The following is a 15641-nucleotide window of genomic DNA, read 5'->3' on the forward strand; positions in this document are numbered from 1 at the left end:
TCATGGTATATTATAGTGTAAGTCGTCGTAAAATGTAAGTAACTACGAAAAACAGATTTCCGTTTCCAATCTATTATCCTCATTTATTTCTTTGAGAATAAAAATTTTCAATTCCATATAATTCGATTTCATATGACATAAACTGAAGAAGCACTCGAAATTATTAACCAGTGAGTAATTATTAGACATCAGTAATTAATATTATAATTATTGTTGTAAACGTTTACAAGTTAGTCTTTCGATAAATCTAGACATTTCCCGGAGGTATGTTTCTCATAACGGATATTCATGATTGGCAATAACGATACGCCGGCATTCCAGTTATTTACCCAGAACGCGTATTATTATTAATTATGCATGACTTTTACCTATAATTTTATCTGCGATATAAATACTCCTACAATTTTGATGAGCGAATCGCGGCCGTGTGGCAATCAATAACGGGATCAATGCAATTCTGACGGTACTAAAACAATGCCAGACTAAATATATCCCGTTAAATATAATAACAAACTTCACCATTTCCATTACTTTCAGATTTATCCTTCTCCTCTTTATTCGTTATTTTCATTTGTGCTCTTAAAAAAAGATATATAGAAGTAATATAGAAATAAACTGTAATCGTGTAAGACATACGAAACCTTCAGGCAACAATGCCCTGTTAGAGGCCAGACACCTTACAATATCGAGTATCTGCAACGAATGTTAATGTAACATTATTTTGCGTTAAGTCGACATAAAATCGATCAACGCCGATTGCCACAGTCGCAGCACGCGATTAAGTCAAGAGTTCGTTTGTTCTCCGACGCGAGACGCGCAAACGCAAATTTAATTTTCCAAGATTAATATCCACCCATGTTACGAACGTATTCCTGCCATATCCATTTCTTTATTTTCCATCCTATCTCCGGAATATAACAATCAGTTGCCTGTTCGTTTAACAATCCAGAGTTTAAACTCATTTCAAAGTTTACTTCATCCAGGCTGTACACGTAAGTTCGCTCGTGGTAATCCATATCAAAGCTTGGAATCGTTCGGTTGCGAGGTATCTGGAGGCCGTCGACCGGATGCGTTGTCTCTCGACGAGTCACACGCGTAGTTCCGCCTCGCGGTCTCGCATCAGGGAGATTCACCCGTCCGTTGATATTTCAATTATTAAGCATGGACACGATCCTGCGAAGTCATCAGCCTGTGGATCATTAGGCCAACTGATATTTCGATAACGAAAAGGGATTCTGATTGGACAGTCGCTGTATACCGTGACGCGTAACGCTTCTCTGATCGGCTTAATATACCATAAATGTTTGAAGTTTCTTGATTGGAAATATTATTTTTTTTTTGAAGTCTGGTTGGCTTTTTTTAATGCGAGCATGTTGATTTTTATCTATGCTTATGACAGGCGTAAAAAATATAAGAGGAAATCGATATCGAAATATTCAGAAACTGCAACAAGTGTGTAGTAACTTATTTGGTAAATAATCCGCGAATATTTTATCTGGGTGAAAGTTTAAACAAACTGCCAGAGCTTCGTGAAAATAATGGGAAAGCGAAACGGAAACAAAGTTACTCGTCCGCAGTGACAGCAAATTATTACGAGTCCTCGACTCACAAAAAGCCACGCGAAACATGGCTGCAGGGTTACGCGTGTTGCAAGCATTCGCTATTCATTGTTCGACAAAAAATAACCGACATAAAGTCTCTTTCCCGTCGACGAATACGCGATTGATTTCAATTTATCGTGTGATTGAACAATAACCATAATATTATATTTCGAATCTCTTATAAAGCAAGCAGTTGTGAGATCGTTTGAAAAGACCAGTTGAAGTTTTCGTGTTCAATTGATTTTCGCTTTTATAACATTATCTCTCACGATATTCTGCGGATCTTTAAATTTCCTTTTTTTCCTAACTTTCGGTACGTACAATATCAAAGTATTTTTTAAATACATCGCAACAATTACATCGTATTGAATTATTTCGTGGATAATAATTATAATTCAAATTCACCGACTCGACAATAATTTTTCACATCATGCATAGTTGAAATTAATCTTATAAATATTAGTTGCAACAACAAGATACCAGGAAAATATTCAAAAGATGATAAGATATAATTATTGAATTTTTCTAAACAGCACTACACATGAAACGAGTTACTACGAATTACGTCGCTTAAGATTTCGACACCGTCAGCTGTTTTGCAATAATGCTGAACAACGAAATACAGTATCTAGCAGAAACTATACTTCTACAACAAAGACAACACAATATTTCTATGAATATAGTGGACGCTGCACTCTGTACGCTTTCTATCGTAGCTAACATTCGACTGGGTGATGAAACTTTATAAAAAAGCATTTCAACTGCGAATCAAAACAACTGCGCTTCATGTAGTGTACATATTGCATGACAGATCCACTGTCAATAAAACGCGCGACAATAGACACCAAACGCTCTGAAATGAAACAGAGAAATCTCTATGGAGAGAAAAATAAGTGACTATAATTACGTAAATAGTACATATCAGTTTAAATATAATAGCGTAAATAAAAGTTTTAGAATGTAGATTGTAATATATTGAAATTTCGAGGAACGATTCACATAGTATGTGAATAAATAAAATACTGCATTAGGAGAATTCTGCCAGTTCATCAAATATGTATATAATGGATAAAAAGTATCGGAAAAATATATGACTGTATGTTCTATAATTTATAACATATTCCGGAAACCACAAATAGCAAAAACAGGTATTTACATTTCAATAAAATATTGTGCATATTTCACCAATAGTGAATATTACAAACCCACAATAACGTAGATATAGTCAGCTGTATGTGTTACGCGTCATACTTCAGTATACATTCATTCTTTGCAAAAACCCACTGTGCACTGGGAATGGCAATAATTTTGTGATATTGAATATAGAATTGGCGTAATTTAACACGTACCATAGCACATAGACCACCGGTGACCCATTACATCTATTACTGGTAACTTTAGTATCAATTTAATCATGTACTAAAATAAGAAATATTCAGAAATGACTTATTAACACGAACGACATTAATTGCATTCGTATAATTAGTAATACTTGGCTACTAATACCCGATCCTTACTAGTAATAACAAATAATCTTAAATTCAATCAACAAAAAATTCTGTTTTTCAAAGTTGTTCACATTATAAAATCATGATATTCATTTTTCAAGAAAAAATATAGAATCTTTACAGTAGCTGTCAAACAGGTGAGAACTGGCCACAGAGGAACATAATTATACCGTGTAGCAAGAAATCGATTTGTAAGGGAAGACTTAATCGTACACACGAGGGGAGAATGAAATTATGGTAAATTCTATGGCTGGCGTTTTCATAAAAATTTCTCCCTACCGACGACACTGTAGCCAACACGTGTACCAATCTCCTACGACTGGTGTTCGTGGTAAAAGTATAATAACCCGGCGTATATTGCCTAGCCGGGGAGAATAACGGGAAATTCAAGGTGTTACGTGCACCGCGCAATCCATATTTATCTTATGTACCTCGATTATAATAAGCGTCTACGAGGGCAACGGAAAATTCGAGGGAAATATTTTTCAACCGGCAACCAACAGCCGTATTTTGACTTTCGAACTGAAATGGACTGCTACGAGACTATCATTATCAGAAACTATCGCTCGCTTTTGATCTTTGTTGGTCGTATTTTTCGTATGGCCGATGTAAACTATTTTTATTAATTTCTTTACTAATTAGAAAATCTTTATTTTCCACGAATTTGTTAAGCAAAAGAGCAAGATCGATCTATCGAAAAGCTACCTCCTCACCGACGTCGATTAAAATACGTGAAATTTGTTGTCAAGATCATTATTATGAATAATTTTTCCCATACATGTAATGGGTGCCCTATTTCAGTTTTCAAGTTACGCATAAAGGTATGTTTGGTAGATATCGCATGAAGTGTACTATCGATGTGTTATCTTCCTATAAATTTTAACGGGGCGTGTTAATATCTATTAATATCCAATATCTATCTAATATCTATATCAATATATATGATAATAAAAATTCCAGCCCACGTAACTGGGCCACTTAGAGTCCGTATAAATGGGCGATTTAAATCGTTACGTAAAAAGTGACGTTAAAAAAACGGAGAAATGCCGAGTTGTCCACATATAATAGCGTGTGCCCCATCAGTAAAATTGTCTAATTTACAATTTTGTATAAATTATAGAAAGAAGATACATATATGATACCAAACATACTTTAGTGTAGCTCGAGAACTAAAATAGAGCACCTATTCTATATATGGGGAAAAGCTGTTCAAACTTGATAATATATTTTAAGTTTATCGAAATGCAAGGAGGCTTTTCGATAAGTTCACTAAAAACAATTTAATAAATTCCTTGTCTCTTGAATTCAAACATTCAACTACTGTGGGTACTGGTACTGGGCTCCAGTGAAGAGCCAAAAGTCGTTGCTATTCCTTATGCATAGACTCGTGGCACCGTGCAAAATACACTGTAAGAACGTCGTAGCTGTATCCAACGAAATGTACACGATGATAAGTCACTTTATAATAAGAAACTTGACATAAATTCAAACAACTTGAAAAAAAATCTTGACACTAATTAAGTTACCAACAGTCAATGAAATGAAAACAATTTTCATTAAATATGATACGAATTGGATTCTCCTACTTCGTATTTATGTATTCTATACAAGAATAACCAAAGGGAAATTGAATGTGATCGTTCATCCAGTGAAATGATCTTCACGCTATCGTGAATTGTCGTAAACAGAATAGTGAAGTATAGTTGTAGCAGCTCGATACCGTGGACTAATTAAACCGAGGATATTGCGTAACTGTAATTACGTCCTAATTGTACGCGTTCTACACTGATACCGTACGATTTTGTCACGCACCGTGTTGTATTTCGTAACCACAATGCTTGTTGCGTTCGTAGTACGCGATTATCGTGTGTACTGTGCGTGTTCTACGAGATGCACGGATTCACACTACCGGAAGAAGACATTGTTACTTTGTTACGGGGATTCGCTATCACTGTTTTAATTGACACCAATTAAACGTCTGATGGTATGAAACCGGTATTATCGTTTTCATCGTTGCACTTGTATCTTGATAATGCGACAATATTGGGGACTGTCTAGCGCCAACGAAAATTTGCAATTGATAAAAATTTGCATATTATAAAGAAAAGATTCAATCTGATTTGCTTCAGTGAATGAAAATTTTTTCAAGATTTTATATGTGCAGTTTCTTTTACAGCAAATGAGGTCATAAAGTTTACGTATTTTTTACAACACAGAAAGGACGTGATTTGCATACTTTTAAAGTTCATGCACGCGATGCTCCCGGAAGTGAGCTATCTCTACTATCATCGATTGGATAATAAGGCGACACGAAGTATTCTCGTATAACGAAGTTAGAAAAACCTATCTCTAAAGATAGCTACAACAATTTCAACAAATAACAAGAGTTTTGTTTGTCTATATGTATTTGAATTTGAAGGCTGATTAACAAAAATTGTATTCAATATTCATACAATTTTGTAATTACAACGAATAGTAAATGTTTCATTTCGGTAATTGGAAAATTATAATAAAATTGATTTGTATAATTAAAAAGTATCGTAGTTAATGTAAAGAAAGTATAGAAGATATCATGCCTGGAAATTGCATTAATCTTAGCGAAATGTTATTTCTGATCCGTTTCATTGAAGTACGATTGATAGCTGCAATCCAGTTCGTTTATTCGGTTGATGAAACATTGTAAACTGATTTCGCTGTGCAAATGCTGCGTTTACACGTACCTATATATTTTTTTCTTTTTTTATTCATGCTTCGTGTCGCACCTCTCACGGTGTTCAAATTTGATCAATTGTACTGTAATCGAATTGTTCATATAACATAGTATTTTATTTTTAACAACTCCATAAAAATAGAATTTTTATGAAACTTTCTTCTTCGTGCAGTTCTTTTCAAAATTGGTTTAAATAACTAATATATTTATACAAATTTTGCAAGGCAATTTTCAATTTTAAACATTTAACAAGTAATATTTTCTTTTTTTACTTTATAAACCATAAATATAGGTAACCATATAAACTACATGATATTATGTCCTTACTTTATAGATATTATGCATCATTATACAGAGTGAGTGAATAAAGAATATTATCTAAAATAACTGGTTACCTGCTGGTTTTATCGAGAAAACGTTTTAAACAAATTATGTTACATTTCAAGGGAATCATCGGATGAATGCAATTTTATTCTTGTACATTTTATATTTTCTGAGATATCAAGATAACCTTTTGCTTTTTAAAATGGTGCTGTATATTCTTTATAGCATTAGTCGGTCTAGCCGGACATTCTCTACAAATAGGTCTCGGAAAATATAAAATAATAGAAAATAAAATTGCATCCATTCGACGAGTCCCTCAAAGTGCAACATAATTCGTTCAAGATGTTTTTCGATAAAACCGATAGGTAACGAGCTATTTTAGATTTCAGACAGTACTTTTTATTGGCTCACTCTGTATATGTATATGTAACGTGAATGTATATATTTTGTGACACAGTTTCTTTAACGACTTTTAAAAACTTTAGACTTTCAGCCTGTACTCGACATGGTAATGGAAACCAAATGGTAATCTTGCTCGCATATGCATATATATATATATATCACGAACAAAAGTATTGGTATACTCTTTAAAACAGAATAACTTTTTTAAAATTGGACCAAACGGTTGCAATTTTTTTTAGAAGTTAGAAGGATTAGTTTATTGAATGACGTGTAAAAAAAGTTTTGGACAAATTGAAATTGATCGGAATTGCGAAAAAAAAAAGAAAATAAAAAAACAGCAAAGGCCACCTTTTACAATATTTCTATCTGAGCCTGAAATGAAAATTTAAAAAGTACATTTTATAGATTTATGTTAATTGTATGCATGATGAAAATTTCGTCGAAATCGGTTTATGCAGAAACAAGCAACAGGCATCGAAAGATGAATAAAAATGTAAATTTATTACAATTATAGACTGAAAGTCGCAAAAAAAACTGAGACTTTTATCATTTTTAACCGTTTGTAGCTTACAGCAACATTTATCGATTTTCATAAAATTTGAAACTAACATAAATCCATAAAGCATACCTTTTACATTTTCATTACAGGCTTAAATAAAAATGCTGCAACAGATGACTTTTACTGTTTTTTCGCGATTTCGATCAATTTCAGTTTGTTCAAAACTTTGTTACGAGTCATTTGCTAAACTAATACTTCTAACTCCGGGGAAAAAAGATTCGAGTCGTTTGGTCCAATTTTAAAAATGTTACTCTGTTTTAAAGAGCGCTGCAATACTTTCGTTCGTGACTGTATGTATACAGTAAATTGCATGCAATTACAATAACCGAGCTACGTTACAAACGGGATGAATAATCTGTAATATACTGTTGTGGATGAAAGTGGGGCACATAATTCGTTTATCGCTGAAATAACTGTATTAACTTTCTTTGAGTTTCGACTGTAAGTTACATGCCGCTATAATTACACATTGTAAATGTGACTCCAAAACAAACGAAAGTTATTATCTTTATATCACATTTCATGTTATAAGTCTCGTTGCACATACGTGTTTTCCACAGTTCTTATAAAATAGAATAATCGTTTCTGTAAAATTGAATTCTTATTCAGGAAGAGCTATCAAAAAATATCGATGATCGATAAATCAAACGATATGACTGATCGTGACAGTCATTTCCACGCAATCACGGGTCAGTGCGCAGCATTCATAATGTTTAATCGTGAATACAGAATTATCATGTCCATCTCACTTGCTTTTGTCGTTCGCATTAATATTCATTTAAGAGTCTTTTATAAACGAAATTAATACAAATAGCCAGTCGTTCTTGCACGATGCAATTATCGTAAAACGAATACGTATATTTCATACTGTAACATTAATGATGAAACAGACTTTTCGTGTAGTCACGTGTATTACAACCATTAATCAATTTAATCCTATAATTTTCCTCTCGTAATCGTTCCTGCTGCTCGGATTTCAATTAATTGAAGCTGATATAATAAACTTTACATTGTTGAATTTAAATACAAAGTAAGCAACAAGATAATACTTTTGACTCCTTCTTGGAGTGGAATTTAATAAAGACTAGAGCAATCTACGTGTTAGATGCACCAACTATGAGCGTTAAAAGTCGACTAAGGATTAGAGTACGCTAGCTTAATTAGGTATCTCTCTGGCCAACAACACAACGTCACTATAGGAACGTCGCTCCATTAAACGAGAGAAATTAAATAAAACTTCTACGATTTTTCAGCTTTGAGCCTTTCTAGTAAGCAGAGCAGAGACAGAAAGTTTAGGAAATATTTTTTCGTTGACATAGTTACGGTTGAAATTGTGTTATGAACGTTCGAAATAACAGGCTATATATTATTAAATAAACAACTGAAAAATTACAAGCCAAAAGTGAAAAACTGTAGGAAACATGTTAAGCTTCATTTGTTATCTCGTGTAAATTCCGAGCGATGAACTTCTTCAGGACTCGCTATTTCATCCTAAAATCGAAGATATGATGTTCCAATTACCAACTCCTTTCGCAGGTATGGTTTTTTATTTTCCTTTTTCTCTTTAGAAACTTCAACTTCTAAATTAGCCTTGTATTTCGTGTTTGCATTTAACATACATATATGTTAATATACGTAATTTAGAAATTTATACGTACTATAATTATTTAACAAATCTGTTACATTTCATAAAGTGCAATTAGCAAAATTAGCCTGAACCTGTTCATATTTAGTCGGAAGAAGTATGTACTTGATTAAAGTAAAACGGACGTATAGTCGGTAAAAGGGAATGTAGAGTATAAAATCCTATGTTAGGCGAACATTAAGCCATTTGTGCTAGAACTTTGGCAAGAATGGGACCAAATGTGAGTACTACGTAAGGGCTTCCATGTCTTGCTTTTCACACCATTTACCATCACCCTTATTTCTTCTTTAAGATAGAGAAGAAGATTCCGTATATAGTTGTTATCAATCGCACTTCCACGGGGTTAAATATGCCGCGGTCCCGAATTTTTATATTTCAATCACGCTCTTGTTTCAACCAGCAACAAAATTTTTAATATTGCGAAAAGAAATTTCATACACGCGCATAAAAGAAATTCGTTGACAATAAAAAGACACGATTGGTTCTAAAATGATCCAAAGAACGCAGCAGCGTTAAATAAGACAGGCGTGTTGAAGGTACACAACTTTAATCGATCAATTATTTACGTTATTTAAGTGAAATTGACACCGTTTTCTTCCTGTTTCAACTTCGTGTTTCACTTTGGTCAGATTTATGGTCTTCGAAATATCGTTAAATAAAAAAACTTAAAGTTCCGACTGTTACGTTATCGTTATTCTTGTCGTATTCCTGCACGTCACGCTCGTACATTGCCACTGACCTATCGCAAACTCGCTACCTATCTATTGGTCACTGACAAACATGGAATCAGCATATTTTTACTACCCCTACTTTTACTACGATTTCCACAGAAAAATGTAGGTCAATGGGTTAACTGTCACTCATTAATCTGTACGTTAAAACGCTGCGATTTAGAATGTCATAACGAAATGAAATAAAAAGGGAGGTAAAGAGAATCTTTTAAAGCACATGATCCAAATCAGAATCGAGGTAATTATTATAAAGATTTGGTATTCTTTATATTATCTGTAAGATGACAATTGCTTTTCACATATCTTCCACTCAAAAAATTTTCGACGTTTTCACATACAGCTAACTTATTATTCTAAGATATAGCCTTAAGAGACAATAATTTCACGTAAATGATCCATGTTTGAACTATTTAATGTTAATGACGTAAGTTAGTATCGCATTCGAATTACTGTGCGTATTCATATGGTTTGTACATTCGAGTGTTTTATGCAACTGCAATATTACAACACGACAGAGCGAAGACTAACGAGACATTGACGCTTCGTAAATTCTAGTTCATTAATTCCGTAACGTCACTATCTCACGCTCCAACATTCGAGTACCTCATTTATTCCGCAATACATCATTCCATGTTCCCCTTCAGCATAATCTGTTTCATTTCACAAAACTTTAGCATCTCATTTATTCGTATTCGCTAAATTTCAATGCTTTATCGCTCTCTGAATTCATGTACGCACGAACATAAATTTTCTGTTTTCAATTTCATCCTGATTTATGACATTCTTTCGTTATGATTTTGTAAATGTTGCGATTGCACTCTTACTGTTTCCCAGCATAGACGTCGTCACCTTGATAATATCAGCGTGAACGTAGTACTATTCTATAATGAAATCTACGGAACCGTTATTCCACTTGAAGGAGAATACTTTCTTCCATCGGAAGTACTTTTATCCAATTTTGCTTTGCATGTTATTCTGATCGTGACGATATATTTCGCTGCCATCGACTGGATTTTGCATGCAATTCTCGCGTAAATATGAAAAATTTGATCGATCATAAATATCGACAAATTAATGATATCTCCTGGGACTATTTCAAGCATAGATTCAAACGGCTGTCCAACGACGCCTCAAGCAGTTTCTCGAGCAAAGACATCTTGGTAAATTGGAACTGCAGATTTTATGAGCGGCTAGCCCGTTGCATCGAATATTACGTACGAGCCATGGGATTAGGTTTGGATACTTTCTGCGAACGTATGGAAAATTTGCTGTTCGATACTAATACCATCATGTTCTATATTCGTGCAGCAAATGTACGAGAGTTATGGTTTGAGAGTTTAAATTGTTTCTCTCGATACACATGCTGGTGGTCTAACATTATCGTATAAGTTTCTATCTCTCTTTTATAAAATATTCACTTCCCTTTCAATAATTTGTGTATTAACACGTTGTGATCATTACATCACCATAAAGGACTTCTGTATAACTTTCTCAAATAAACGAACAATTTCGATATAGCACGACTCCCATTTGATTCCAGGAGAAATACACGCGTTGCTGATTAACGATTGAACGATGAAGCGCAATCAACAAACTTTGCAGTTTATATGCAGAGATATTTGCGTTTCGCGTTGCTGATTCATGCACAGAGTACTGCGGATGTAACAATTCAAACAACGGTTGCGCAACTGTTAACGGCGACGTGTATAATATGCAGCAGAATGCTTAAGATGCGCTCGATGTTTGCGCCTTTTCGACAAATTAACGCCAGTGAAAAGCGAGAACGAACTTGTCATTTCGGCGATTCACGTCTCCGCGTACCTAGTCACGGTGTTTTTGCATATCTATTCGCCGGTTGATGGACACGAACGGAGAAAACTCGTATCTCTCTCCTTATCAGACGTAAATATATTCGTTCTTCTCTCTCTTTTTGTCTCTTCCTTTTTCTTTCCCTCGCCATTGTGAAATGTTGCACTCAATTTGTCACCTTCTTATACATCATGTATCATTCACGTTTTCAAAGCATGTTTTGTCGTGTTCCTCAACCGCTGTCGTAATGACGATACAGTTGTGGAAATTATAGCGGGACAGTTACCGAAAAATAATTTACATCTTTTTCTTCCATCGATAATTCTTAGTGCTTTTTCACAATTTGGGAAAATTGTTTTCATGGAAATGCAACTAACGGAATTATTTACATATAAATGAAAGGATCCAATCCGAAGTTCGTAGTCAGACGCATATTCTACTGCACGAGTTTAAAGTTAAGGCGATTCTTACTTAATCATAAATAATTTTAAATATATTGCGTCAAACGTGATAGAATAAAATTATAAATACGAAATAAAAGAATTGTCGAAACAGTTCGATCTTTGTTTGGAGACTTCGGCAAATGATTTTAAATATATCGCGTCAAATGTGATAGAATAAAATTATAAATACGAAATAAAAGAATTGTCGAAACAGTTCGATCTTTGTTTGGAGACTTCGGCAAATGATTTTATCAATTGCAAGCTATAAAGATGCGTACGACAAAAATGTGGAACCCAGCAGAATTCAATTAGTTTTTGTTAAACAAACAGCGCAGTTTCAGTAACTTAAAAACAATCGATTCGTTCGATTCATTTACGGTATTTACGAGAATATACGTTCGTCTCTCGGTACCGTTTAAACAGCGCTTTTATTTGAGTGTACACGTTCGAAATAATAAATGATTGCACCGAGCGTAAATGTATCGAGCCGACAATTTTGCAGGTATTACGAAAGCTGGTACATGGCGCCGGCGCGAGCGCAAAAACTCCCGGTGCTGCTGTTGCAGAAATGTATGGAGCCTAGCCGTTTATCAATCGCTAATCTTATCACCGCATCGCTGCAAATCTTTGCCACGGTAAAATTCGTTACCAACCCGTTATAAATCTGACCCGTATCTCAAAAGGGAGACCGTGCTGGATCTATCTCGCGTGTCGATTTTCTCTTTTGATCAACAAACGATCTATGAACGAAATCGAACACGATCTTCCGCGACTCAATGAAAATTTTACGCTACTTTTAGTTTCAAAAGACAGGAAGACGTTTCGCGTTTCTTTCAATGAAATAATTGCAAAAAAAAGAAAAAATATGGGAAAGTAACGAAAATCTCAACACATATGAACATATCCAGTTCGGATTCTACGGTACCGCATTATTGATCTGGTAATATTTTCTATTCAAGATCGTTCAAACGTCGATATCTTACTTCTGTGAAACACTGACACGGTCATCCAGAATAGGAGTCGACGTTAAATCGGAAATTGCAACAGTCACTCGTAGCGAATGATTTACCGGATGTCAGATATCTTTTGCGTTACAGTCGGCTAAATTAAGTTTCACTTTAATAAACGCATTCGCCGGCATCGTCCGCTATGTACGTCCGTCTGCTTGTCCATGGATATAAAATTCAGTAGAGAAAGAGTGGAAGAAACAGAGAAATAATTTGTTGGAGAACAAGCCACGCTATCTGCCTATGATTCGTAGTATTTTTTTTTTTTTATCATTTTACCTATAGAATTTTAATACGATATTTATGTCTTTCGCTAGAATTTAGAAACATCATATTATATCGAGATATTTCCATCTCAAAAATCAATAATTGGAGAAGATACAAAAAAAAAAGATTGTATAATGGCAACATTTTGGTCACCACTCCAATCTGCCACTTGCCGATACAAGAGCAAAAACGTTGGTACAGTATTTGCTTTCCCAACCCTTTTATGGCTCTCGCTTTTATGATTAAAAGTAATTTGAGGTACAATTTCTATGGAGATAAAATAATATTATCTGACTTAATTACTGATGCGTAAGATAAAACGAACGAAAAGGAAAAGAGAAAATTGAAAATCGAAGTGGCTGAATAAAATGTTTTCACTGATATTAACTGCCATCGTATTGTAGTTCATAATTATTTTCAATGGTAATTAGATGCTCATGAAAAGAAATTTATTAAGAAGAAACGAGCAATTTTGTCAACGAATTTATTAATTTAAGTTGGAATTAATTAAATTTCATTAGACGAAAATTATTTTATTAAACAAAGAATGCGTATCTCGTAGCTCTTCGAGCTGCTGGAGCGCGTTAAATGCCATTAGATCGTGCTAAGGAACGTTAACGAAATAAACGTTTTAGAGATGTACGCAACATAAGATAAAAGGAATGGCCAGGAATTTTTAGAAAATTAACATTTATTGTTTGTTTAAATTATTAATTATAGATAATGTAGACATTTTATTTCCCTTCGCATGAAAAGCAAATGTAACAAGAGACAATTTAACAAAATATAAATTAAATCATTATCACTACAGTGACTGCTTGTATTCTATCATAATTCGAGTTTTTTCAACAACCGAGAGAAACGTTGGGCGTGCGACAAACAAATGGAAATTAATTCCGTTGAACACATTGTTAATTAAAGATGGTTCGCTTATAAAATGTATTCGAGTTTACAATGGTTGCACATTGATTTAATTATATGTCCTTAATATCGCAATTTAATTACGAGGGTACGTTAGATTGAAGCTTCGTTCATACGTTCTTTAGTACTCGATATAAGCTGTCGAAAATCTAGCAACCACAAACGACAAACAAAAGCTTAATTTTCGCAACTGTCGTTTCAACCAGCGAAATTTCACCGCCACAAACATATAGCGGTGAAACATAGCATGTGAAATCGTTTCATCGTTCATCGTCGCCATCTCTATGCTTTATCTTATGTCTGCGACTACTACGATAGAACGAGAACTTTTTTCATATCCTGAGGAATGAAACGAACGAGCTCGCTAGATAATTTGCCAGATTCTTTCGCCAAGCAACGCTGAGGCGTGGCATATTAAATTTTGAGGCGACGTAAGTTACACAACAGAATGATGATCGCAATGGCGCCTTGTAGTTTCATCTCGAGCTACGAAATGCAAAGTGAACATACAATGTCAGACCTATTTATCTCCACAACTTATATACGGATATTTTAATACTTTTTTTTACGACATTTTAATTAAATTTTAATTTAATTTTAATTTCGCGAGAAAATATTTCGACCATAATTTTATTGGATCAGTTGAAAATTTATCGAGCACCAGGTAAATCGCAAGATATGAACAGCGCGTATAGTTCGGTCGTAGCAATCGAGTTATTAATGGTGTTACGCGGGTTTAATTTATCCACGATATGGAAAGGAAGTGCGCGAGCGCAGATGCGTTTCGAATCTAATTATCTCCTAAAGTTGTGCGCTTTATAATACCATGTTAAATAGTTTATGATCGTATATGCGTATGCGAATATGAATGGTTTATCGAGCTGTTATCGATAATTCGCGGATAACACGAAACAAAAAGTATTCTCTAACAAAGGTGAATTAAATGAGATTTCAATAGCAAAAGACAATAAGTTCTTTACTATTTAGTTTCGTTTCAATTTAGCGAGTGAATTTCTCAGCTTGTTTGATTCGATAAAAAGGCCTACAAATAATTAATACCTGTATAAGTCTATACTTGTTTGTCTCTCATACCTGTACACGTTTTCTTTAATCCCCTGTGCATTTTACCACAGCTTGTTGAAAGTTTTCGAAAGCATAAAATATTAACCACTTACCTGAGGGTAGTCTCCATCCTTCATCTGATAATCGAACACGTAGAAGTACGTTTTAGGCAACGGTTCCTTCTCGCTTTCCGGAATCGGTGCGATATGAGGATTATTCGGTTTCTTCGTGTGTCTTAGAGTGAATAGGTCGCCAGTTTGCACTAATGGCGCCACGAATTGAGCGTCGCTTAGTGCTTGGACACAGGCGTCCTTCGTATTCACTGGATGTTGCACCGTACGTTCCCAATCGGTGTATTCGTTCACCACCTGATTCATCGACCAAAAGTAATAATATGAAAAAGGATGTAAAATTAGAACGCCGTTGATTTCAAAGTTAATACATTAATATACGTTAATAAAAAGATATCTTCTATGTAAAAGCTAAACACAATTGGCAAGTCCTCTCCTTGCATTTCGTTTATAATATATAAAAATTACCAACGACTTTTATGAATGATAAAAAAATGCAGTATAGTATTCGAAGGCCTTTGCGAAACGCATTCTATATTTGTTGCTGGATAGTATTCTTTTCTTTTTTTGTTATAGCAGAG

The 15641-nt window shown here is 34.3% G+C and overlaps 1 protein-coding gene across 2 annotated transcripts in view; it reads right to left on the minus strand.

Moving 5' to 3' along the window:
• LOC132906198 (neuroligin-4, X-linked) overlaps window positions 1–15641 on the minus strand; it is a 263676-nt gene that overhangs the window by 83601 nt on the left and 164434 nt on the right. For both annotated transcript variants that reach the window (XM_060958161.1, XM_060958162.1), the window contains exon 8: window positions 15103–15357. In XM_060958161.1, coding sequence (XP_060814144.1) covers window positions 15103–15357 — 255 coding nt within the window. The remainder of the gene's footprint in view (window positions 1–15102; window positions 15358–15641) is intronic.

The sequence above is a fragment of the Bombus pascuorum genome, chromosome 4, assembly GCF_905332965.1.
Source record: "Bombus pascuorum chromosome 4, iyBomPasc1.1, whole genome shotgun sequence".
In the NCBI taxonomy this organism is placed as follows: Eukaryota; Metazoa; Arthropoda; class Insecta; order Hymenoptera; family Apidae; genus Bombus; species Bombus pascuorum.